This window comes from Urocampus carinirostris, chromosome 15 (assembly GCF_059441175.1).
Source record: "Urocampus carinirostris isolate Australia breed hairy pipefish chromosome 15, RoL_Ucar_1.0, whole genome shotgun sequence".
NCBI classification, from domain to species: Eukaryota; Metazoa; Chordata; class Actinopteri; order Syngnathiformes; family Syngnathidae; genus Urocampus; species Urocampus carinirostris.
The window spans coordinates 36,292,334-36,318,988 of record NC_142363.1 but is presented as its reverse complement, the minus strand read 5'-3'; the positions used below and the strand labels follow the sequence as shown (position 1 = coordinate 36,318,988).

The following is a 26,655-nucleotide window of genomic DNA, read 5'->3' as shown; positions in this document are numbered from 1 at the left end:
CGTGTCAGGAACGTTAGTCAGCAGAAAACCAAGGAAAGAGTTACAATCTCGAGTCGGCAAAAAGGCCGGGCATCCTCGGTGGTCTCCGTGGCGACCGATTCCAAAAGTCCCGCCATCCTTTCCTGGAGGGTAGCGCGAAGGGGAGGGGGCGTGGCTTACTCGGGAGGGGGCGTGGCATTGCGGTCCTTGCAACAGAAGTAGTGCACCACCACGCCGTTGGGATATCTGGCGAAAGCGCTAACGTAGCCAAAAAAAACATACATACAAAATGGCACAAGAGTCATGAGAGGATAAAAGAACCATCTTTGTGCTAGCATCGATTAGCATTTGTTAGCGGCCGTCAGCTTGCACCTTTATGGCTTTGGTTAGCAGGTTTGAGACACTGTCGTGTAAGCATCTAATTAGCATTGGCTAGCGCAGTTGCCAGTGTCATGTTAGCAGCAGGGTTGCCACAGTGTCGTGTTAGCATTTATTAGCATTTGTTGGCTGAGTTGCCACGCCATCGTGTAAGCATCTAATTAGCATTGGGTAGCGCAGTTGCCAGTGTTATGTTAGCAGCAGGGTTGCCACAGCGTCATGTTAGCATTTATTAGCATTCGTTGGCTGGGTTGCCACGCTGTCGTGTAAGCATCTAATTAGCATTGGATAGCACAGTTGCCAGTGTCATGTTAGAAGCTGGGTTGCCACAGTGTCATGTTAGCATTTATTAGCATTTGTTGGCTGGGTTGCCACGCCATCGTGTAAGCATCTAATTAGCATTGGGTAGCGCAGTTGCCAGTGTCATGTTAGCAGCTGCGTTGCCACAGTGTCGTGTTAGCATTTATTAGCATTCGTTGGCTGGGTTGCCATGCTGTCGCGTAAGCATCTAATTAGCATTGGCGCAGTTGCCAGTGTCATGTTAGCAGCTAATAGCATTCGCCAGCTGGGTTGCCACAGTATCACGATAGCATCTGTTAGCTTTGGTAAGCAGGGTTGTCGATACGCATTTGTCGTTTCAAAACAAGCGACGTCTGACCTGTTTCCGATCTTCTTCTTGCAGACTCGGCAGGTCTTCTCCTCTGTGATGACGCATTTGACTTGCTGCTGGAAAATGCGTTCCTCCTGCACCTGCAGAGGAAAAAAGACATCAAGAAGACGCCTTCGTCACCTCGGACCACGCCAGCTCGACTTACCCTGAGGAACTCGGCCTGCAGGAGACTCTTGAGGACTTGATTGCAGCGTTTGCTTTTGGCCTTCTCCTCCAGGACGCTCTCCAGGAAGCCCCGGATCTGGAGGATGTGCGTGTTGGCCGGCAGCAGGTCGATGGCCTGGAAAGTCAAAATTGAAGATCGGTCCTCCACCCGAGATTGATCTCGTTCAGACCTTGGTGGTGTCCAGTTTTCCGTGATGCAGCTCCAAGACCCGCAGAGCGGCCTGGAGGTTGGCCCTGGGTTCGGCCAGCTCCATCTTGACGGGGCCCAGGCAGTGAGCGTCCGGAGGGGACAGGTACATTCTCAGCAGGGACAGGTAAACCTGGACCAAATCCACGACAACGCTCTCAAGTCCGAAGGTATCCCCATCCAAAAGCCAATCAACTCACGTCTTTGTCTGCTTCCGCGGAGCTGTTGTAATGGCTGTGGCAGTAGCTAAGGAGAGAGAGATAACCACGTCAACTTGTCATTATTTCTTGCAGGCGGGTGTGCACTCACTCCTCGGCCATCGGCGCGTTGTTGAGGATGTGCACGTAGATGAAGAGGGCCTGCTCGTGCTTTCCCATTCGGCCGAGCAGGAGAGCTCGTTCCTCGAGGAGACCTTGGGGGAGGTCACACAGACAACTCAAAAATCAAAACAGACTATCTTGACACCTAAAAGATTTTATACATTTGACTATAAAGGATTTTATACAATTGAATACAAGTTCTATTTATTGAGTTTAAGGCAAATATTCACTGACTGTTTTTCTTCAAGGTACATTAGAAGGTTAGGCTGTGTGAAATGCATCAGACGTATTTCTGATAACACAATTCCTGTGAGTGCTGACGGAGAAGGCCTGAGGCACTAGGACAGACATCGCGACGCCCTTCGGCAAGCAGGTGGTGAAGCCCAGGGGGGGTTAATGGGGTCAGATAACTAATTCGAACAATTTGGTAAACGGTATTTTTTAATATTTAATCTCTAACACACCGCATTGCTCAAGTCCCAGGTTCTACGGTATTTACTAGGCAAAAACGAGGAGCCGACAACGGTTCCTTTCGCTTACCGTCGAAGGGAAAGTCGCTGATGAGTTGCGCCGGCCGATAACTGCTAGAAATCTCCAGGAAGGAAAGCAACTTGTTGCGGAACTCTCCCAGCTCTCCTTTCTCCGTCCCTGCCGCCGCGGGTTCCACTCCTGAAGTCGAATCACAGGGAAAAGCTCAAACCGATTGGCGTTCGGACGGCGGAACGGATTGTGGAGACCTTCGGGCAAGGAGTTGAGGTACTGCTTCATGAGGCTCTGGACCCTCTCCAGGTAGAGCTGGATGAGGTTGTCGTGGAACTCGGGGCCCTTCTCGTCCCAGACGTAGACGATGTGCTCCAAGTACGGGACGGCCAGCTCCTTGAAACCTTCCTTGAGGAAATTCAGGACTTTGTCCCGGGGAAGCGACTCCACCTCCGTTAGATCCTCCGTGAAGATCTGGGCACAATCGGGATCAGAATTTGCTGTGCGGATCCACGTCCACTAGGGCTGTGACCAGAAGTCGACGGTTTTCAAACAGGGTGAAGCATGTTACTGGAATATAATCTCTCTCATGTGCAATAGCGTCTCTATTTCGAGCGCTATAATACAGAACAGGAACCAAAACTTGTGGGAGCCTTTTAACCCGGATACAGACAATAAAAAGATTACTTGCAAGGTTTGCAAACTCGGCCTTGCGTATCGTGGCAGTTGGTCGGTGATGCAAGAACAGAACTGGGCAGACCCTTTTAAAGATCACATTGAAGGATACGGGGTCTGACTCCCCTCTGTAAGATTCAAGTCACATAAAAGCCGAATTTCAAAATTCGTAATCCCAAAGGTGAGAACCACGAGGAAAAGTATGTGTGTGTCTGTGTGCGGAGTCAAACTTTGGAACAATTTACAAGACGAGATCAAACAATGTCCGACTATTCACGTGTTCAAATTTAAATACAAAAAAACATGCCTGGCGGAATACAGAAATGAAGAAAATGGGTGATACGAGAGATTGGGAATAGTGTGTCTAGAACTATGGTTAACTTTGTTGTTATTGTTGTCATTGTTATATCATAACTCTTATTATTAATTTTATTACAATTGTTGTTACATCATTGGTGTATTTAATAGGGAAGATGAAGGGTTAGGGAATATAAGCAATTTGCTTCTTACTACCCCTTTTCGAACATTTTATGTAACGTTATTAGTTGTGATTGCTTCAGTAAGGCACAACTACAGTGTCCGAGATATTATTATTATATCTATCTTCTTCCGCCAAAATTCCGTGTGGAACTCCTCCCAGAGCTTTTGGAGTAGCCCAACGAGCTATATACCAAAAATTCCGGCCCGATCAGGACTCTCGTGCAACAATATGGATAAGTGATACGAGTCTCCGGGGCCCCGCAAGTGGCCCCGGAGACCAAAAAATGTCCCCATCCAGAGTGCTGGGTTTTGAGAATCTCCCATCCGGAATACATGGGCCCATACAAATCAATGAGTAGCCATGGCAACCAGGGCTTTCCTGAGGATAGTCATAGTAATCAGGGACTGTCCAGGGTGGCTTGAGGGGGCCCGACCCACATTACCTTTAACCACGGGTAAATGGTGAATTCCAAAGAGTGGATGCTAGCGAGACGATGCTAAGAGCTATGTGCGCCGCTAGCAAAGTTTTGGTAATGGCTATATTGTAACTTCATATTTACAAATTATGCTAATGGTTCATGTTAATGAGTTATGCGAATGGGTACATACTAAAAAGTGATGCTAACGGCTAAATGCTAACTTCTTTTTACTAAAAAATTTTGGTAATGGCAATATTTTAAAAACTTCATATTTACAAATTATGCTAATGACCTCATGTTGATGAGTTATGCTAATGGATACATGCTAGAAAGTGATGCTAACGTGTAATAACAGTGTTATTACTACGTTATTACCATGAATGTGTTGTTTTAGACCTCAACAAGGCATATCCTTGTTGTTAACAGTTGTGGGCCCATCTTAAATGAACTTGCCAGTACTGGGGGGTGTGGGGGGGCGGAGTCCCCCCACAGAACCAAGTAAAAAATGACAGAAACATCTCTCTGAGTTAAAAACTTTATGCTAACTCATAGTGCTAACAACCAGGGTTGTATATACATACCGGGATCATCTTCCAGATCAATCACAACTCTTACAATTGCCACGGGAATTGTCTAGTTTTGTTGTTGAGTTCTTGTTTTTGTTCCGTTTTTATTTTAATGTTCGAAATAAAGTTTTCATTCAAGACATGCATTGTACATTTTATACGCATATGTGAGGAACGCATATCAGATTTCACTTAGTATAGTCCCCGTAGATCAATTCCCTTCCACCAACTGTACTGGGCGGAATACAACAGGAGTTACCTTACAAAGAGCCAAATAACCAGGGTTGGGTAGGGTTACTTGAACTGGATTACTTTCAATTACTTTTGGATGACTCCAATTGCAAATATGCTAATAAAAGACAAATGAAACTAAATATGAATAAAATGATGACTCACAACAGGTGGTAAGCTTTCTCTCCTGGCTTTGATCGCTTTGATCTCCGGCAAAACTAACATCAAATGCGACAGAAACAAAATGAAAATCAATCCAAACAGCTTTTTGCCGTTCCATCTATTATGTTACTCCCCAAGCCAGCACAAAATTTAGTCATTTTATTCATATTTAGTTTCTTTTGTCTTTTATGAGCATATTTGGTATTGGAGTAATCCAAAAGTCATTGAAAGTAATCAAATTAAAGTAACCCTACCCAACCCTCCAAATAACAAACATATATGAAAGTGGTACGAGGGCAGACCGATTGGATGGGTTCGCGGGGCCTGTAGTTTAGAATGGTAATGGCAGAGGGGATCAGGCTTTTCCTCGTTGTCCTGACGGTATCAAAATGAAGAAATGCAACGGCTTCATTTTCAAGCAGATTTGCTGAGTAGCATGACCGCAATTTCAAGCACTGACAGGCACTCCACCCAAAATTCGAGCACTTTCCAATCCTTGGAAATCAAGCATTTTCGAGGATTTCAAGCACCTGTGCGAACCCTTGTAGGTTCTTTTAAGACATCATTTGCAGTTAAAAAAATGGTCTGTGCTCATTTTAATGAAAGTGAAAGAGCTACCTTCTGACAATAACAACATACCGTATTTTCCGCACTATAAGGCGCACCCAAAAGTCTTTTTTCAAAAGCTGACCATGCGCCTTATAATACAGTGCGCCTTATTTATGGATCAATATCAAATCGCAAAGTCTTCCAACTAACTTGCAGCCGCCGACTCGATTTTCCCCCGAACGCCAAGTACTCCGCGGTGTATGCTGGGATTTATTTACCTAAATTTCATTGGCTAACCTATGTGTCAATCATCATTTGAATCGATCACTATTGGCTAAAGTTATTCGGTGGTCAAGGGGCGGATCCTTTTTATCATTTACAGGCTGGCATAGGCTTAAGCTGTAAAACAAGCCTGGAATTGGCCGAAAAAGATGTGTCAATCATCAGTTGACTCGATCACTATTGGCTAAAGTTATTCGGAGGGCAAGGGGCGGATCCTTTTTATCATTTACAGGCTGGCATAGGCTGAAGCGTTAAAACAAAGCCTGCAATTGGCCGAAAAAGATGAATGCGTATAGCACGTGGTTGACGGCATACAGAAAGCATTTTTTTACTATTCTGTATTTGTAAATATTTTATTCTCCTGGATTTACTAAACTCACGGGTATAAGAGGACCATGGCTGCACATTATTATTGAACACAACGACTTCGGTGAGCTACTCCGGCTATATATTTTCCCTGTATCTTGTTTCAGACCGAACTCGATGTTTCTGTGATAAGCGGTGCAGATAATGGATGGAATGGAGTGTCTATTTTTAAATTCAACTCAATTCCAAGTGTTTATTGTCATACGCACAGTAAAGTTGCGAGCGAAAAAGAAAATAGAAACTAAGGAATGGTTGGCGTTTCTTGAATCCCAAGACTTTAACCTTCCGAACGATGGAACGATGCATTTGAGTGACATCGTACGGACACCGCATCCGCACGTGTTCTCGACACGTATTTGCGTCTTTGCAAGCTTTGGGAATGTTAAGGGGGTAAGAAGTTGGACTGAACCATCTGACTGTTTTGTCCACGTTCCCATTGTAGCGCCTTATAATCCGGTGCGTCTTATGTATGTCAAATATAGGACCAAAAGCTATTTTTTCGGGGTGCGCCCTATAACCCGGTGCGCCTTATAGTGCGGAAAATACGGTACTTTAGCGAGCGGCATCGAACGGCTTTTACAACAAATACACCAAACCACACACAATTAGCCGTGTTTAGGTAGTACAAACAACCGTTCGCTTTTGGTATAATAAAGTCAAACTTGAGATGAAATGTGACGGAAGAGAATAAACTTACGTCGCATTGCCGAGTTCCTCCATGATGAACTGAGCGCCACATAAGAAGTGGTTGAGGTGGGAGGAGTTAAAGGGGGGGTGAGCGAAGTGGTAACTCACCATGACTAAGCATTGTGTCAGGGCCTCCCCCTCCCCTTCACAATAAGAGTGTCCACACTGTGTCCTCAGTTGACATAAGCTCGCGCTTGCTCAAGTCATTAAATGCTTTTATTGAGAAGGTAAGGTATATTTTTTAGACCCGTGAAGCTCTGAACCCGCAAAAGTAGAACCGCGAACTAGCGAGGTTCCACTGTATTCAATAAAAGATGCGTTTATTTGCTTGCACCTATTTTTTGTGTTAATTACCGTTTGCCGCATCCTTAAATCAACGTCAAGCTAAATCGAAAAAGAAACGAATAATTATCGAATACCTTGAGGCCGTCTTCCGGGCAGATCTTCAGCACCCAGGGAGCGAACTCGAAGATCATGGCTAGGTTTTCAACTCCTGTGGGAGGAGGATCGACAAAAAGACATTTTTAGGAGAAAGCAAAATGGGATGAATCACTAATTATGAACACGTTTATCTTGAGTAGCGATGGGAAAAGTGACCCGGTCAAATATGTGCGGCGTGACGGCACACAGAAGTTCTTCCAAGAAAATTTGTGAAGGGATCCTGGCAAAGGCTTGAAAATAATCCTCTCAATCAATCACGGCAAAAGCTTTCCATGTGCCAAACTGTATAATCACGTCAGAGTCATTTCTTTCGAGGGACAGCAAGCACAAGAAACATGACAAACTATGGAAAGTCAAAGTGACCAAAAGGCGACACTCGCTAGCTCTCTTACTGGCGCCACCAGTGTTCATTTGACCTGTGAAAAGTGATGGTTCCAGGGGACTTGCATGCTCAAAAATCTATGGGTCCCAACAGAGATCTATGGCTCCCCCAAATTTTGTGTTATCAAGGTTGAAATTGTAAATCGGCGAGAAATATATAATATAAATCTATACTGGACTGTCTCAGAAAATTAGAATATTGTGATAAAGTTCTTTATTTTCTGTAATGCAATTAAAAAAAACAAAAATGTCATACATTCTGGAATCATTACACATCAACTGAACTATTTCAAGCCTTTTATTATTTGAATATTGCTGATTTTGGCTTACAGCTGAAAAAAACTCAAAAATCCTATCTCAAAATATTAGAATACTTCCTCAGACCAAGTCAAAAAAGTAATTTTATAACAGCAAAACTAAATCAAACATTTGAAAATGTCCATTGATGCACTCAGTACTTGGTCGGGAATTCTTTTGCACGGATTACTGCATCAATCCGGCGTGGCATGGAGGCAATCAGCCTGTGGCATTGCTGAGGTGTTATTGATGCCCAGGATGCTTCGATAGCGGCCTTCAGCTCATTTGCATTTGTAGGTCTGGTGTCTTTCATCTTCTCCTTAACTATACCCCACAAATTCTCGATGGGGTTCAGGTCAGGGGAATTAGCGGGCCAATCAAGGACAGTGATGCCATGGTCAGTGCACCAGTTACTGGTGGTTTTGGCACTGTGGGCAGGTGCCAGATCATGCTGGAAAATGAAATCCTCATCTCCATAGAGCTTTTCAGCAGATTGAAGCATGTAGTGCTCTAAAATCTCTTGGTACACAGTTGCATTTACTCTGGACTTGATGAAACACAGTGGACCAACACCAGCAGCTGACATGGCTCCCCAAACCATTGCTGACTGTGGGAACTTCACACTGGATTTCAAGCAACTTGGATTTTGCTCTTCTCCAGCCTTTCTCCAGACTCTGGCGCCTTGACTTCCAAATGAAATGCAAAACTTGCTTTCGTCTGAAAAGAGGACTTTGGACCACTCTGCAACTGTCCAGTGCTTCTTCTCCATAGCCCAAGTCAGACGCTTCTTCCGTTGTCTTGAGTTCAGAAGTGGCTCGACCACGGGAATACGGCTATTGTAGCCCATTTCCCGGACACGTGTGTGAACTGTGGCTTTTGATACCTGGACTCCAGCTTCAGCCCACTGTCTTTGAAGCTCCCTCAAATTGTGGAAGCGTCTCTTCTTCACAATTTTGTTAAGGCTGCGGTCATCTCTCTTGGTTGTGCAGCGTTTCCGGCCACATTTTTCCCTTCCGACAGACTTTTTGTGGATATGCTTTGAAACTGCACTCTGTGAACAGCCTGCTCTTTGAGAAATTTCTTTTTGTGTCTTACCCTCCTGATGGAGGGTATCAATGATGGTCCTCTGGACAGCAGTCAGATCAGCAGTGATTTAGTTTACTGAACCAAGCTGAGTGTTTTTAAGGCTCAGGAAACCCTCGCAAGGTGTTTCGAGTTAATTAGATGATTCAGGTGATTAGTTGAATAGCCTACTTGTATACTTTTTCATGATATTCTAATATTTTGAGATAGGATTTTTGAGTTTTCTTAAGCTGTAAGCCAAATTCAGCAATATTAGAATAATAAAAGGCTTGAAATAGTTCAGTTGATGTGTAATGAATCCAGAACGTATGACATTTTTGTTTTTTTAATTGCATTACAGAAAATAAAGAACTTTATCACAATATTCTAATTTTCTGAGACAGTCCAGTATATTCATTCAGTTTTAATCATCACAGTTAATTGGTAATACAAAGCAGTTATCCAGACATCGAGGCGAGGGGGTGGACCCTACGCGGGGGTTTTCCTGGCACGCCCATGGGAGGAGCCGGCACACCAGCTTGCAGAGAGATGTGGGTCAAGGAAAAAAAAAGGCAGAAGATCGAGAGAGGAGGCTTGATGGAGACTCGAGCGACACTAATTCGGCTAATTCGATGGAGTTCACTTAGTTAAATTATTTAAGAAATTAAATCTGCCCCCGTGTGGAAATGCCGGTCTCTTGTTCATTTTTCCATCAAGAAACGAGCACGCATTGTTAGAAGAATGTAGGTTGTGTTTGGTTAATGAGTCAGATAACTAATTCAAACAATTTGGTAAACGGTACATTTTAATATATTAATTCTAACACCCTCATGTAGGGTTTAGATCAGGGGATGGTGTCATAATAGTCGGTGGTTTGCAATAATCTGTGGTCTGTGCAGCTCTTTGAGACTCCTTGTGATTAAGGGCGTCACAAATAAACATGACTTGACTTGACCTGACTCTCATGCTCACACTTAAGTCATTACATTTCTCTCACACTCACTCACTCATCCACTCTCGCTCACCATCACTCTCTCACTTACAGCGACTCACCCACCTCACTCACCTAGTCTCTGCAGGTACTGCACGGTGCGCTCGTGTCCCTTGAGAGGGGAGTTGGCCTTGGTGGACTGGTCCAGCAGAACCTGAAGAGCTGAACGGGAAGGAAAAAGTCATGAAGACTTCATCCCCCTCCCTCGGACTAACTCCAACTGATCCAAAATGGAGTCCTTCGCTTACCTTTCTGGTGCAGGCCTTTCTTTTCGTAGAGAATGATGAGCTCGCTGTACTTGTGCGCCTTCTTCAAGACGTACTCGCTCTCCTCGATGTGGCAGTGGTTGTTCTCCAGCCGCAGGAGGGGAGAAACCAAGGCCACGTTGGTCTACAAACACAGACATTTAGCGGTGTCACAGAATGTGTGGGGCCTCATTCTTCTTCATCTTCAGGAATTTTCATGTTGTTTAAATCTTGGGGGATCACATGGAGGGTCCACAATGGGATCCATGCACTCCGTCCGCAACTCATGGCTTGTGTGAGTAACGTCACGCGTTTGGGTCCTAATCCTGTTCTGGTTCATGACAGTTTGAGACTTATAGTGATAAAGGGCTATACAAATAAATATGACTTGACTTGACCTCCATTGTGTCTCTTTATAACTCAACACTCTGTGGTCTCTCAGTAGAACTTTACTTCCTCAGACAGCACCTCAACTCTCAGGGTTTAAAAAGCTTAAGTTGTTTAAATATTTGACAATTTTTTTGTTTGTATTTCATGTATTTTTCAGGGATCTCATGCAAAACAAATGAAATTACTAGTTCATAAATTAGGAGCAGCACACCAGGGTAGTGGTTAGCGTGTCTGTGGCACAATTCTTAGTTCATGGGATCAAAACCAGCTACCAGAGTTTGCATGTTCTCCCCATGCCTGCGTGGGTTTTACTCCCTATCTATCTATCTATCTATCTATCTACCCTGGTCATAGACCTTGAGAGGGGTAACCTACAGCAAGACAAACACATACAAAAACAAAGAAAATAAAAGGAAAAAAAATCACACACAAAAATTTTGGACAATGGCCAACCCAAATGCCCAAACACCCAAACAAGTTAAGCACCTCGGCACCCAACTTGGTCATGCTTTCGTCCCTCCAGATGAAACGGGACACGAGAAAGCAGCCATGTCACTCGGGTCAGGGTGACACAACACACTCTTTTGTTCAACAGCAGGGCCCGACAGCTTTCGCTGGTTTACCCCTGCCGTATCATACAGGTGCCCTACCCATCCCTTCGAACGCGTCCAAACATCGCACTATCCTATCACGACACCTCTCCACTCATTCCTATCACCAACAAGAGCTCTAGCTTCTAATGTATTTAGACCTCTTTCCTGCAGTGCACTCATAACACCATCCATCCAAGTCAATCGCGGCCTTCCTCTTGGTCTCCTTCCATTTACTTTTACTCCCATATTCCAAAAAAAACCCATGCGTGTCAGGTTAATTGGCCGCTCCAAATTGTCCCTAGGTGCGAATGAGCGAGTGAATTGTATGTCCCAGAGTGCCTTGCGACCAGTTCAGGGGTCCCCTGCCCACTGCTGAGATGGGCTCCGGAACCCCCGCAACACTACCGAGGATAAGCTGTGCTGATAATGGATAAATACATTGGCGCATAACGCTTTATTATTCTTATTATTGACGATACATCATTCAAAAAAAATCTGAGAAGCCACTTGGGAGCCAAAAGAGATGGTTTTCTAAATAGAGATGTCCTCTGGGTAAGACCAGTAGGGGACGGTGATACTTCACATCACACATGGTCAGACTGCCAAGACACATGGCAATGGCACCAATTTCAAGCATTTCACCCAAAATTCAAGAATTTTGCCGACCTTGACAACACAAGGTTAGAATTGGAGCCTTTTCCCGGATTTCGAGCACCCATTGGAACCCTGAAAACCCGTAGACTCACGTGAAGGTAGCACTTGAGAAGCGTGGTGTCGATGATCTGCAGCAACTTCTTACGGCTTTTGATGGTGGGCGTGCCCTCCATGAGCGGCGAGGTGGTGGACGGATCCGAGTCGTTGAGCTGTTTCACCAGAAGGCTTCGTTTCTGCACAAGTAAAATGGCGGCGACCCGCTTAATAAAGCCTTCGACTTTTCAAACCAGACCGCAACGGCAGAACCTGGGCGAGGTAATCGATGAGGGCCAGGTGAGCCTTTTCCAGTTCGGCTCCGGACAACGCCGGCAGGGGATCGGGGTAGTGCAGCTGCCGCCGGTAATCCGAGGGGAGCAGGTCCGGGTACAGCCCGATGACGTGGGTCGGATCTGCGCCGTACACAGATACCGTTAGCATACCTGTACGTTTTTGCCAAACAAAGTACGTTTATGATGCATTTTAAGACGTGTACGACGTACAAGAAAATCTGTACGGAAAAACGCAAATTTGTCAATGATGGGTACCATCCGGTAAACACCGACGATCACCAAACGGCAAATCGATCGAGTCAAACGAGTTCGCCGCGGTAGCCTCTATCTTGGTATCGTTTTTTCATCGCAAACGAAGCCAGTGGTTTGAAGCCACTGTGAGCATGCGTCTGGCGCCTGGGGATTCCCCATCATGCATCATTACGTGGTAGTTGTGTAGTGAAAGGAAGTCCGTCTATTTTTAGAGAACCGGCTTTTTCGGCTCAGCTCATTACGGCTCACTTGCTTTGATGCATTCTATTACGAATGATGATGTTGTATAAAGATGTTGAGAAAAAAAGGAAGTATAAAAGGAGAAAATGAAAAAAGACAGGTTGGTGGTTATCCCTTATTTCTGTATATTACCGACAATAATTGAATGCAGAAAATGAATTCATAATTCGAATAAGAAAATTCTACTTTATTCTATTTGCATGTATTTTTTCCTTCTACAGTGAACGTTCAAACTACTTCATTTTTGAACTTTTTAGATAATAAACCTCATTCATGTCGAGCAACTCAGTGTCTCACAACAAAATGTTCATTAACAGTATATATATGATATAACGAAACAATATAACATGTTAAACTACATAAATAAAAACGTTTGAAAAAAAATATGGTGTAAGATTATTTTGTATTTTGTAAAGGAAAATACAACAGTTTGTAAGGGAATGGAGCCCTGGAGCGCGACAGGTATGAACACGAAACGGACATACTGCACGACTCCTAGAGCGCCCTCTTGAGGTTTAACACAGGACGTTTTAACCCGGTATTGATCTGTCAACGATTTCACACATAAGTAACAACGGAGTGTAAGTCATACTCACGACTGAACTATAGTCCTTATCCAAAGATCATATTATATTTGGACTCATCATATAAAACAAAAAAGAAAGACCAATACATTTCATTTCATTTTATGTGTTGCAATTTGTTTTAATCCACAAAAAAATATATCAAAAAATGAAAACCGTCATATGCTGCGGGTTCTGATTGGCTCCTGTCCCTATTTAAACCCAGTCCTGTCAATCCCCTGTTGTCAGTCTATCTGCGAACCTCTGTTTAAACAAGGCAAGCCTTTTTCGACCCCGACTCCCGCCTGTCCCGTTTTTGCTCCATTTTGTCGTCGCCTAGGACCTGTTTTGATCCCGACCACGTCTGCTCTCCCGTCCCGGCTCATGATCCATTTTTGATCCCGACTACGTCTACTCTCCTGGCCTGGCTTACAACTCGTTTCCGTCCCCGACCACGCTTTTGCTCTCCCCGGCAGACACATTAGCTCAAGCGTTGCCAATCCATTCTTTTCATTCTAATCTTTCAATTTCTGAGTCAACGTGTTCCTGTTCCGGAAGGTGAAAATGCCCCCGTTACATAAAACAAAAGCACAGAGACAATAACTTTGAAATTGCTAGAAACGCTAAAGCGTTAGCATCCATGAGTACTTCCGCAAACAACTGGAACATTGCATGTCACGTGTCTTCTTCTGCACAAGCGGGATGTCTCGACACACAAGAGACGCATAGAAGTCGCATTTAGTTGGAAATGCGAAGGATATGACAAAGATGGCATTTCGCCCAAAATTGTTGGAAGTCTTGACTCGAGGTAGAGCGCTCGTCTTGGGATCAAGAGATCGCAGGTTCGATTCCCGGCTCCTCCGTGTTATAAGTCAAATTGTCCTTGGGCAAGACACTGAATCCGTAATGCCCCCAATAAGCAGGTCGGCGCCTTGCACGACTCCCTATTGGTGTGCGAGTGTGTGTGTGAATGGGTAAGTGTGAAGCACATTGTGAAGCACTTTGGGAGCTCTTCATTGACTTGAAAAGCGCTATAGAAATGCAGACCATTTACCATTTAGCATCTTGATTATCCTCAAAACGTTTAGAGGCTGACTCCCTATGGTGTGTGAGTGTGTGTGTGAATGTGTAAGTGTGAAGCACATTGTAAAGCGCTTTGTGAGGTCCTTATTGACTTGAAAAGCGCTATAGAAATCCAGACCATTTACCATCTTGATTATCCTCAAAACGTTTGGAGGCTGATTCTGTATTGGTGTGTGAGTGTGTGTGTAAATGTGTAAGTGTGAAGCACATTGTAAAGCGCTTTGGGAGGTCTTCATTGACTTGAACAGCGCTATAGAAATGCAGACCATTTACCATTTAGCATCTTGATTATACTCAAAACGTTTGGAGGCTGACTCCCTATGGTGTGTGAGTGTGTGTGTGTGAATGTGTAAGTGTGAAGCAGATTGTAAAGCGCTTTGTGAGGTCCTTATTGACTTAAAAAACGCTATAGAAATCCAGACCATTTACCATTTAGCATCTTGATTATCCTCAAAACGTTTAGAGGCTGATTCCCTATTGGTGTGTGAGTGTGTGTGTAAATGTGTAAGTGTGAAGCACATTGTAAAGCGCTTTGGGAGGTCTTCATTGACTTGAAAAGCGTTATAGAAATGCAGACCATTTACCATTTACTCGACCAAGGATCGAACCGGTGACCTCTTGGTCTCGGGGTCGGGCGCCCAACCCTAAGGCCACCGAGATGGTCGGTGACTTTTTATGCGCTTGTGTCAAAAAGGTATCAACAAACATAAGAACTGAATTCATGCAACTACGGAAAAATCTGAAAAAAATGGGCTCCCTTTATATAGGTTTACTTATCTATAATAATGAATTTGAATTTAGCATAAGAAGTTCTTGAGGGTGAGTGAGTGGTCCGGTACCTGTGCCCAGTTTGGCGAAAACCTGCATGGAGTCATCGAAGCGTTTCTGGCAAAAGAGATTGAAGGCGTACAAGTTTTGGATGTGATGGATCTGCTCTTTCTTTTCGCCGTCCGCGTCGTCTTTCATCTTCTACAAAGAAAGATAAATATCGCTCAGCTTTGAGTATCTTAAGCCAGTAGTAACTGATTCAAATGATGATCGACACGTCGGTTAGCTAATTAAATTCCCAACATCGGGTGCCATTTTCCAGGAGGTGTCTTCGTCTCTCTCTTTCTCTCTAGATAGATAGATAGTATTCGAGTCGGAGCCAAATATATACATGAAAAAAGCAACTCGGGATCCATTTTTACACACGGTCCTGACCCGCAAGTGTGCACAATCATTGATTTACTTCTGAAAAGTCTAACATTTACCACTCTTTCACAATATCTAAAAAAAATTGACCAAGGTAAAGTACACAGCTGCAGAAGTTTTATAGCTATAAACTGGCCAATTATGGAAACACCTAGACCTACGTTAAGAAATATGTGTCAAATACAAGGTTTCGTTTTTCAGATCGTGATCAAATTTGACCAGGTACCAGGTAAGGCTTCAAGCAGACACCCACGCTACACTCTTCTGCAGGCATGTGATTGCAAAAAGAATACAAACCTTCTCTTTCTGTGGGTTCCAACTTAGAGTACTTGAAGTAATGAATTTGGTTTGGGACAAAACGTTGAGAGTGCAACCTTTAAAAGAAAGCTTAAGCGTCCATATTCTCCAAAGAGTTCAAGAAGAGCATTCAATTTGGTACGTCTTGGATTGGGATTTGAGGCTAATTTGAAAGAGCTGATGAATAAAGCAAGCATTTCCGCATCGATTTGGGAATCCCCTTAAAGACAGCTGAGTAACCTGCGAACCAGTTCTCAAAATAGGTCACCAATGCTAGGTCATTGTGATTTTCTAGTCAAATGTTTTTTTAGCGGTTGACTGAGTCTGTACAACCCTCTTTTCAATAATTAACCTCTTATAACATAGTGACAAAAGAGTAATAACAGAAAAGGTTTTATCAAACTAGTGGCCCTTTGCGCTAAATACTAACAAAAAAGTAGCTCTAAAACTTAGCTCTAAACTTGTTTCCATAGTTATTCCGTCCTGGCTTTCGACCTCTTTTTGTCCTCGACCACGTTTACTCTCCTTTCCTGGCTTACGACTCGTTTATGACCCCGACCACGTTTTTGCTCTCCTGTCCCGGCTACTGACCCGTTTTTCGGTTCCCGACACCTGCTATAAATGTAACATCTGGGCCTTCCTGGTTATTGTACATTTTGAGTTTTTTTGCGTACAGTCCTCTCCTGAATAAATGCCTTCTCTCCTTATTCTAAGTGTCTACTCCACCGGGTGGGAACATATGTTGGCCCGAACGGGGATGGGCGCCGCCAAGCTGTACTTGCCCAAGACACAGCACAGGAAATGTGCTTAAGGGATGCATGAACTGTGGTTCTATAAAATGTGTAAGTAAAGGCAGTTATTTCATAGAGCTCACAAACCATTTAAAGCAGGCATGTGTAATGTCTTTTCCCTAGGCTTTCGGAGAATTTTCCAACACTGACACTATAAATAAAAAAAGGAAAATAGACCTTCAAAACAAGTGGGAGTTTGAGTCTTTTTTTTTTCACCGAAATCCGAAACAACTGCCTTATTGGCCAAGAGACTGTGGCTCTTTTCAAAGAATAGAATATCAAGACTAGAAAAAGCTCACTCGAAAGGATTGCTGTGAAAAGGTGAAGCAACTGGAAGCAGAGAAATGATGAAATGAAATGATCTGCATTTCTATAGCGCTTTTCAAGTCAATGACTTCCCAAAGCGCTTTACATTGTGCTTCACATTTCCCAATAGCGGCCGTGATCTGTGCAGCCATGTAAGGCGCTAACCTGCTTATTGGGGGTATTGGGGGTTCAGTGTCTTACCCAAGGACACTTTCGGCATGTAACACGGACAAGCCGGGATTCGAACTGGGATCCCTTAATCTTAAAACGATCGCTCTACCTCCTGAGCTACTGCCGCCCCATTTCAGAGTCCAATAAAAATGCTACAAACGCGAGCTACGAGGTGGCGAGGCTTTGACGAAGGGTGAATGTATGGGAGAGTGTTGAGAGAAAGTCCGGCAGTTTTCAACTTTCTGAAAAGTTTGTAGCCCACCGATCGAAAGGTTTTCTATTCGACAGTCGGGACGAGTTATCGATACAGTCGTTTGCACTCACGGCCAACTGAAGAGCCAGCTCGAACTGCTTGTCGTCCAGCAGCTGTCGGATCTGGGCGGCGATGGAAACGGGCACCAGGCGCCACACAAAATGGTTGCTGGCCACGTAGACCACGTTGGCGCTGAGGAAGGAGGCCAGGATTAGCGAGGTGGTAGAGAAAGAGGGCGACGGCGGGGCAGGGGTTACCCGGCGGAGGTGACCAAACGGGGCCTCTGGAGTTCCACGCTCTGGACCAGCAGCCTGGGCTCCAAGGTTCGGATCTCCACGTAGCGGGGCAGCACCGCGATGATGTACGGGGGCTGGTGTTCTGGAGTCGAGGGAGCCGACACGCCACAAGGTCAGATATCGAGCCGGGGCCAGGGTTAGAGCCCCGCCCGGGTCCGGCCTCGTATGTCAATCGTTACGTTTGGGTAGGGCCAGGCTTATCTTGCACCGACTCGCTAGATTACATTTAGATTAGATGGATAAGTACATAAGAATTAAATTAGATTAAGATCAAATTAGGATTGTATTTAGAGCAAAATTAAATTAGATTGAGATTAAATAGAAACATTAAATTAAAATTAAAATTAAATAAAATTAAATTAAAATTAAATAAAATTAAATTAAAATTAAAATCAAAATTACATTAAAACTACATTAAAATTAGACTTGTCATTTTTTTACATATTATGAAAGAGTGGTAAATGTTAGACTTTTCTTTCCAGAAGTCAATCAATATTTGTGCACACTTGCGGGCGATGACCGCGTGTAAAAATGGATTCCGAGTTGCTTTTCTAATGTATATATTCGGCATTAGTTTTAGATTACATAGATGTATTATCTTAACATTAGATTGGGATTATATTCAGATTAAATTTAGATTATATAAATTGATAGATTAGTTAACATTTATATTAGATAACAAATTTAGATCGAATTTAGATTGAATTCAGATCAGATAGATTAAATGGATTAGTTGAGGTGTGAACAGTTTGTTCTGTGGGTTTTCATCATAAAGTGTCTCAACATAGTTTAACGAGCTTCCGTTGAAGTATATCTTAGCGACCTACTGCCAATGTGGTGTGACACCCTGATTATAAACCGCTAGACCGAGTCCAAACCCTAACCCCGGGTTGGCCTAAAGTACCGGCTCACAGGTTTTTAGCCTTATCTTAGCATGAAAACACACAGTCTCTCAATTGGACACTTTAAATGAAAGCGGAAGGTGATTTTTATTTTTTTTTTGTTACCCATGGCGATGGGGATATCGGTCCAATTGAGGGCGCACTTCTGGGTGCAGACGCCCTCCTGGTTGAGCACCACCGTCAAGTGGTCCTGGCCCACTGCGACCTTGCCGTCGGCCAGGGGGGTCACCAAGGGCTCCAGCTGCTTGCCGGTGGGAAACAGCTCCTTCAGGGTACCGCGACCGTCCATCTACACGGGGAAAGGAGAACAAACTAAGGTACTCTTACCACACCAAAGAGGAACTTTGAGCACGGTAGAGAGCCTGGGATACGCAACCCCGCCACCTTAGGACAATTTCACGTTACAGTGTAGAATAGTTTTTTTTCATCCCCGTCAACAGGTATCCCTCTCTCTCTCTCTCTCTCTCTCTCTATGTGTCTTTCTCCATGTCTCTATCTCCCTCTGTTTCAGTCTACCTCTGTCTGTCTTTTTCATCCTTTCTCTCTCGTTCTCTCTGTTCTTCTCTCATTTTTCTCAGTGTCTCTAAATCTCGCCTGTTTATGTCTCTTTTTCTCGCTCTGTCTTTCTGTGCTTCTCTGTGTCTGTCTCCGTTTCTGTCTTTGTCTATATCCCTGTCCATCTGTCTCTCTCCCTCTCTCCCCCCGTCTGTGTGTCTTTTTTTCTTTCTTTCTCTCTCTTTTCTCTGTCTGCGTCTGTCTCTCAGTCAGTCTCTCTTTCTCTTTTCTCTGTCTCTCAGTCAGTCTCTCTCTCTCTTTTCTCCGTCTCTCAGTCAGTCTCTCTCTCTCTCTCTTTTCTCCGTCTCTCAGTCAGTCTCTCTCTCTCTCTCTTTTCTCTGTCTGCGTATCTCTTTTCTCTGCATCTATCTCTCTCTCTCTGTCTGCGTCTCTTTCCCTCTCTTTTCTCTGTCTCTCTCTCTCGCTTTCTCTCAAGAATATGCAAGTTAGTGCAATACAATAATGTCTTTTCTGCACAGTATTTATTTGCTACGGATGCCAAGGCTTGCACTGGTGTTTAATGGAAAAGTAAAAACATAATAACTATGGAAACAAGGCTAGAATCCACCAGCTACCCCATCGTACCACCCCTAGTCACGTCACATCAAAGATTAAAAAAGATGACATTTTTATTTTGTATGTAAATGTTTTAATGCCATTTAATCATATGCACATATTGACGCTTTGCACACACGTGACCAAAACGAGACACCATGACGGACAGCAGTGGACTGTTGTAAGCAGTGGATGAGGCCAGTAAACAACAAAAAAGCGATACTATTTAACACCATCGGCAATGACCAGTCAACCCAATATTGTGAAGCTGTCGGATGAGGTGGCTCACCTTGTCGGAAACCGCAAAAAAATGTTATTTAGATAAATTCTTCCTGACCAAATCACCCTGACTTGAGTTCAGACGATTTGTACCACTATATCATAAGTGGAGATCCCCCATATACCAATGCTGATCCAAACGCTTACCAGTTTTTGGTAGCTGCTACGTTAAAATGCTGCAATCTGCTGGGGTCCTCCAACCGTCCGTCATGGCTCACATTCTACCGGGGAAGGCAACGTCACGTGCAAAGGCTCGATATTACTCGGATGTTGTACTTCTTATATATTCTATTAATGTTTTTAATCTGATTTTGGAAGGACTGAGCACAGGTTGGTGTCCCCCGCTACACATCAATTTCCCTTTGCGATGGCCACCCGAGAACAGATTCACGGCGTATCCCGGGGCCTTACCCGGATGAGGTAATAGTCTCTTTTGAAGCCCACACAGATGGAGTTCTCGCACCAGGCCATGGATTTGGGGATATCCGGAGCAGCAAAGTCGCCCTAATGACGAAACCGCCCGAACAAAACGAGAGAAAAAAGCTCCAGACCAACAGGAATTCTGTTCCAATTGCTACCTGCAGCTCGTGGAAGTCCCGATCCTTCCAGTAGTACATCTGCAGCTTCTTCTTCACGGCCACGCACATCCGAAGCCTCTCTTCTCCCGGGGCGCTTCGCTGGACCACAAAAACAACCGACAGAAATTCGGGCTACGGTTCGAATCTCGCTTTCTTTGAATTGTTCGGCAACCTGCAGGTCGCATGCAAAAAGCGAGGCTCCTTTGGCTTTGGACAGGACGGTGATCTGCTGGAACGTCAGCAAGTCGTGGACGTGGATGTTGTTCTCTGCGAAAGAAAGACTTGTGATCAAAAATCGGCGCAAAGATTTAACTCACCCATAGTAGATCTTACCCAGAAGACTGACGAGTATTTTGTATTGCGAGACGACGTAGAGCTGAAAATGACAAAAGTCAGGAAGCGATATCACTGGGCGAATTAGAAATAAACAGCTACAAATATTTTCCATTAACATAAATTAACACATCAATGAAACACTATCGGTACATACCATAGATGCCATTAATGCATTTTGTCGTACATTTTGGCATTTGTCATGAATTTTGTCATTTTTTTTGGTCATGTATTTTGTCTTTCATTGAGTTCAGTATTTATTTTTTCATCCATTTTGTCATTTATTTATTTAGCTAATTATATAGCAATGTATTTTGTCGTTTCTTGATGGTATTTCGTCATGTGTTTATTTGTTCATCTATTTTCTTATCACGTCAATCACATCATATCCAATACAGTATACATTCTTCCATTATCTGCATCGCTTATCCTCAGTAGGGTCGCGGGGGTGCTGGAGCCCATCCCAGGTACCTTCGGGCAGTGGGCGGGGGACACCCTCAACTGGTTGCCAGCTAGTTGCAGGGCACAAGGAGACAGACAACTCACTCCTAAGGACAATTTGGAAATTTCGGAATTTCGTTTGGCGATTTGCATACTCGGCAGCCAATCAGAAGCCTGCATCTAATAACTTTGTGCTTCCAGACTTTCTTGAGCGTTATAAAGACGTGCGTTTGCAAATCATTTTCCAAAGTAGACACACAGAGAACACAGGAAAAATGGATAAGTGGTGAGGAATCAAGCCAAAACTCAGCCCCGGAAGAAAGATTCAAAAGAAGCTAACAGAATTTTTGACGCTACAAAACGTAAACGTACATTAAAAGCATGGTGGAAAGAGGAGTTCACGTGGCTTGTAGCAGACGACGCAACGCAAACGTTATATGAATGAAGATGAGTCAATACAGATACATATTGATGGCAGATGGAAAAAGCCATGTCATATACATGCAATGAATGTTATAATAATACTTCGCAACAATGTTTTTTTTGCGATGAGTCGTCTTATTGTGTTTCAGGTTGCGAAAAATGGGGCAGGCAACTTTATGGCTGGTGTCCGGTAACTTTTTGTCACGAGTTTCAGACACTGTAGTAGGTCATGATTGATTTCTCCATTTGTCAGGATTGTTCCTCCATAGTCAAAAGCTGGAAAGCATGACTTTAACGAGTACCTGCTGGATCTTCTTGGAAAAGTTCTTGTTAGATTTCTCCAGCGTGACTTCGAAGAGGTTGGTGGCTAGGAAGACAAAAAGATATGGCAAACAACAATTGAACCAACAGTCTCTTGGATGATTGTACTTGAATTCTGCATTTGCTACAAGAGACTATTTGTGATTAAGGGCTATACAAATAAAAATGACTTGACTTGACAAGGTCAAACAGAGGAAGAGCCCTAAAGTCTGCTGTCGGTCTGATGCTAAAGGGAGAAGCAAAACCATGATAACCATGGAATTGAAGCTTGCAATTATCAAGAAGTGTTGTCCTTGCTTCTCATCACCCTACGGCCTCGGGGAACATTCCTGTCCTGTAATAAATAACAAGTGTTGGAGTTGCTTGCCGTGATGTTCTTCCCTACCCACTCTGGCATTCAGGAATGAGCCCGATTACAGCCCTCCTTCCCCCTAAAGCTGTCTCCGAATTGATTTCAATTGAAGAGCTGATGTGGCTGCTGGTCATATCTCCTCATGAGTTGAAATCAATGTCTCTTATACCAGGTTACAGCATATTGCACAACTGATAAAGTGTTCTGTTTGGTGATCACAATAAACTTGGTAAACAAATACCTGGATCCTTTTGGATACGGTACAAGAGGAGATGCCCGGGTTTGGTACCAACAAGCAGCCAGTCCTCTGTGGGAAGAAAACCAGGAACATACTCATTACAAACTCCTGACTACTGATATATCATAGGTGTACACTGCGCACTGGTGAAAAGCTTTTACGCCGCTCCAACTAAGTATTATAAGGGACAAACAGCCATGAAATAAGAGAGAGAAAGAGAAAGAGAGAGAGAGATGTCTTAATGTCTAGATAGATTTCTAGATAGATGTCTAGATAAATGTCTAGATAGATAGCTAGGTATTCATTTTGAAAGAGGGAAATTATAACTCTTGAGGGGCTGACGTCAATTCATGATCCCAAAGGTGAGAACCACCAGGAAAAGTATGTGTGCGTCTGGCGGAATACAGAGATGAAGAAAATGGGGTACGAGTGATTGGGAATAGTGCGTCTAGAACTATGGTTAACTTTGAGTTATTGTTGCTATTGTTATATCATAACTGTTATTATTAATATTATTACAATTGTTGTTACATCATTGGTGTATTTAAGAGGGAGAATGAAGGGGTAGGGGATATAAGCATTTTGCTTCTTACTACCCCTTTTCAAACATATTATGTAACATTATTTTGTTGTTGAGTTATTGTTTTTGTTCTGTTTTTATTTTAATGTTCGAATAAAGTTTTCATTCCTTCAAAATAAAATGTATTATTAGTAGCACAGTAATATTCCATTCCTAGCTTCCAACTCGTTTCCGTCCCCGACCACGCTTTTGCTTTCCCCGACAGACACATTAGCCCAAGCGTTGCCAATCCATTCTTTTCATTCTAATCTGTCAATTTCTGAGTCAACGTATTCCTGTTCCGGAGCATGAAAATGCCCCCGTTTCATAAAACGAAAGCAGAGACGATAACTTTGAAAATGTTAGATACGCTAGGGCGTTAGCATCCATGAGTACTTTCGCAAACAACGGACGCGTTGCGTGTGACGTCACGTGTCTTCTTTTGGACAAGTGGGTTGTCGCGTGCACACAAGAGACGCAAAGAAGTCGCATTTAGTTGGAAATGCGAAGGATGTGACAAAAAGATGGCATTTCGCCCAAAATTGTTGGAAGTCTTGACTCAGGAGGTAGAACGCTCGTCTTGGGATCAAGAGATCGCAGGTTCGATTCCCGGCTCCTCCGTGTCGAGTCATTCCTAAGACTTAAAAAGTGGTCGGCGGCGCCCTCTCTTGGCTGCGGCTGCATCGGGTCAGATGCAATCGACATTTCGTTCTGTGTACATTGTTACACAGAATGACAATACAAGGAAATTATTATTATTATTATTATATGTGGAAGTGTCCTTGGGCAAGACACTGATCCCTAATGCCCCCAATAAGCAGGTTGGCGCCTTGCATGTCTGACTCCCTATTGGTGTGTGTGAATGGGTAAGTGTGAAGCACATTGTAAAGCTCTTTGGGAGGTCTTCATTGACTTGAGAAGCACTATAGAAATGCAGACCATTTACCATCTTGATTATCCTCAAACTGTTTGGAGGCTGACTCCCTATTAGTGTGTGAGTTTGTGTGTGAATGAGTAAGTGTGAAGCACATTGTAAAGCGCTTTGGGAGCTCTTTATTGACTTGGAGAGCGCTTTAGAAATGCAGACCATTTACCATTTATGTAGTAGTAGTATTAAATACTAGTTATTGGAGGTGCATTTTCAGACTTTTGCAGCAAATCTGGCGACCAACTCACCCCAGGCCGCCATGCAGTCGATTTGCAGAGGAAGCTTCTCCAAAATAGGCACCGGCTCGTAAGCGTCGTGCATCTTGAAGCGGCGACTTGGAGCTTCTTAGCCGGGAAAGGGGCGACACCAGCCGGGCGAGTCCTCCGCCGAGTTGCCGCTGCCTTCATCCACCGAGCAGACGACTCTCCCAAAACATAAAAACGGCGCTTCTCTCTACACGCACCTTTACATGAAAAGCGTCCACGAACCTAAAAGTGAAATTAGAAGGAAGACTCTTCACTTTTCGTGTCAAAATACAATAACAATCGTTAGCATGAAAGTTAGCCACTTCAGCTCGTTAGCCACCTCAGCTGACTACTAACTTCACGTGACTCGCGTCACATTTCGCTCACGAGGGGCCAAATTCCAAAAAAAGACCTCATTTAGGTATTTTATTTAATAGGAAATCATATTTTAATTGGTGTATTTTAATAAACCAAGACGAAATGAATAATGCCGAAATTCCGTTTGATATATTCGATACAGTTATGTATGAAATCTTCAAATCTCGCGATAGAAAACGGGAAGTCGCCGGCTCAAAGTAAAAGAAGCCCAAAATAACTCAATTTATAATAATAATAATAACAATAAGGGGCCAATTAAAAAAAGACCACATTTAGGTATTTAACACCACTAGAAAATCATATTTCAATCGGCGTATTTTAATAAACCAAGGCGAAATTAACAATGCCGAAATTCCGTTTGATATAGTCGATCCAGTTAATTATGAAATCTTCAAATCTCGCGATAGAAAACGGGAAGTCACCAGCTCAAAGTAAAAGAAGCCCAAAATAACTATATTATAATAATAATAATGCTAACGATTATGATAATAATAATACAATGATAATAATTATTATTATTATGATAACAATAACAAAGCATTTTATTTCGAGAGTTCTTATTTCAATGACTTTATTCTTTCCATGAACAAATGATCTTTTTATACAAATGTGTTTTGCCACGTGACGTAAAACGTTGCAATTAGAAATTTGAATTTTAGACAAAAATAAACGATTTGAATAAAAATGAGGAAACATTATTTTGTCAATTGCCGATGAGTTTAAGAGGAATTGGTGTTCTGTTATTTTAATATGTACATGGAAGCAAGCGTTTCATCAAATCTCGCGTTAAAAAACGAGATTTGTATGTCCAAACATAGAATGGAAGACAATTCTGGAGCTCTCGTTTTTTAAAGGGGCAGTGTGTAATAGTGAGTGCTGGACTCGTCTTCAAAATCAGCTATTTAAAATGATTATATAAAAGATTAAACAAAGAAAATAAAATTATTATAGCCAATTCTCTTTCTCTCACACTCCTTTTCTCTTACTCTCCTTTCTCCTTTTATTTTCTCTTCTCACTCCTTTTCTTTCTTTCTCTTAATGTCTTTACCGTTCTCCCTTTCCTGTTCTTGTTCACTTTGTTTCTATCTGACTATCTTTTATTTCCTTTTTCTCTCTTCCTCTCTCACTCTATTTTTTTTACAATACTTTATCTTTCATTCTTTTTCTCTCTCACTCACTTCGATCTTTCTTATTCCTTCCCTCGTTCTTTCTCTTTCCTCCATTCCCCCTCACTGTTTTTTACTTTTTCTCTTTTTTTTCTCTCACCCTCTTGTTTTCTGTATTTTTCTCGATCTATTTTTCACTTTTATTATTTTCTCACTCTTTTCGCCTTTCTCTCGCTCTCACGCTCTTTCAACCATACTTTATATTTCATTCTCTTTCCCTCACACTCCTTTTCTCTTACTCTCCCTTTCTCCTTTTATTTTCTCTTTTCACTCGTTTTCTTTCTTTCTCTTACTGTCTTTTTCGTTCTCCCTTACCTGTTCTCTTTCACTTTGTTTCTGTCTGACTGACTATCTTTCACTTCTTTTCTCTCTCTTCTTCTTCTCTCACTCTATTTTTCACCATACTCTATCTTTCATTCTTTTTCTCTCACACTCCTTTTCTCTTACTCTCCCTTTCTCCTTTTATTTTCTCTTCTCACTCGTTTTCTTTCTTTCTCTTACGGTCTTTTTCGTTCTCCCTTACCTGTTCTCTTTCACTTTGTTTCTGTCTGACTGACTATCTTTCACTTCTTTTCTCTCTCTTCTTCTTCTCTCACTCTATTTTTCACCGTACTCTATCTTTCATTCTTTTTTCTCTGACTCACTTCGATCTTTCTTATTCCTTCCCTCGTTCTTTCTCTTTCCTCTATTACCCCTCACTGTTTTTAGCCTTTTCGCATTTTTTTTCTTTCACCCTCTTTTTTTCTGTGTTTTTCACTATTTATCTTTCACTTTTTCTCTTTCTTTCTCTTTCATTGTTTTTTTTCCCTTTTCTCTCCCGTAGTTTGTATTCATCCTTGCGCTTTGTAGCGCTCTTTTCCACTGGCGGATGAATAATCCACACCGTCTGTCCTCAAACAATTTGTAAAGGAAGGAGTTTGGCGTCCTGCCGGTTCGGCAAGGTTGGATATTTCAATATTTGCTCGCCACACAAAGAA

The 26,655-nt window shown here is 43.0% G+C and overlaps 1 protein-coding gene across 2 annotated transcripts; it reads right to left on the bottom strand.

The window, feature by feature from the left end:
* On the bottom strand, positions 1-24,695 carry vps39 (VPS39 subunit of HOPS complex). Of its 2 annotated transcripts, XM_088354896.1 has the most exons (25): positions 24,475-24,695; positions 24,138-24,377; positions 22,406-22,471; positions 21,794-21,858; positions 20,628-20,670; positions 20,467-20,561; positions 20,295-20,393; positions 20,128-20,220; positions 18,433-18,616; positions 17,387-17,507; positions 17,201-17,321; positions 14,957-15,086; positions 11,957-12,099; positions 11,743-11,883; positions 10,017-10,158; positions 9,844-9,930; positions 7,016-7,089; positions 2,437-2,653; positions 2,240-2,368; positions 1,689-1,791; positions 1,580-1,625; positions 1,363-1,512; positions 1,173-1,307; positions 1,016-1,107; positions 1-237 (listed from the first exon to the last, which is right to left on the bottom strand). In XM_088354896.1, exons 2-25 carry the CDS (start codon positions 24,208-24,210, stop codon positions 156-158), a joined length of 2,631 nt encoding a protein of 876 aa, XP_088211022.1. In that variant the 5' UTR covers positions 24,211-24,377; positions 24,475-24,695; the 3' UTR covers positions 1-155. The 2 variants fall into 2 exon arrangements, with proteins under 2 accessions (XP_088211022.1, XP_088211021.1); XM_088354895.1 differs by having other exon boundaries at positions 24,138-24,695.
* Positions 24,696-26,655: the final 1,960 nt, after the last annotated feature.

What these genes read in the sequence shown, in the direction of transcription:
- vps39 (XM_088354895.1), bottom strand. Translation starts at nt 24,210, where the DNA reads ATGCACGACGCTTACGAGCCGGTGCCTATTTTGGAGAAGCTTCCTCTG. An exon ending in CCGTATCCAAAAGGATCCAG is followed by an intron (nt 21,859 to 22,405) that starts GTATTTGTTTAC and finishes TTGTCTTCCTAG; the next exon opens with CCACCAACCTCTTCGAAGTC. An exon ending in TTTTTGCATGCGACCTGCAG is followed by an intron (nt 20,394 to 20,466) that starts GTTGCCGAACAA and finishes TTTGTGGTCCAG; the next exon opens with CGAAGCGCCCCGGGAGAAGA.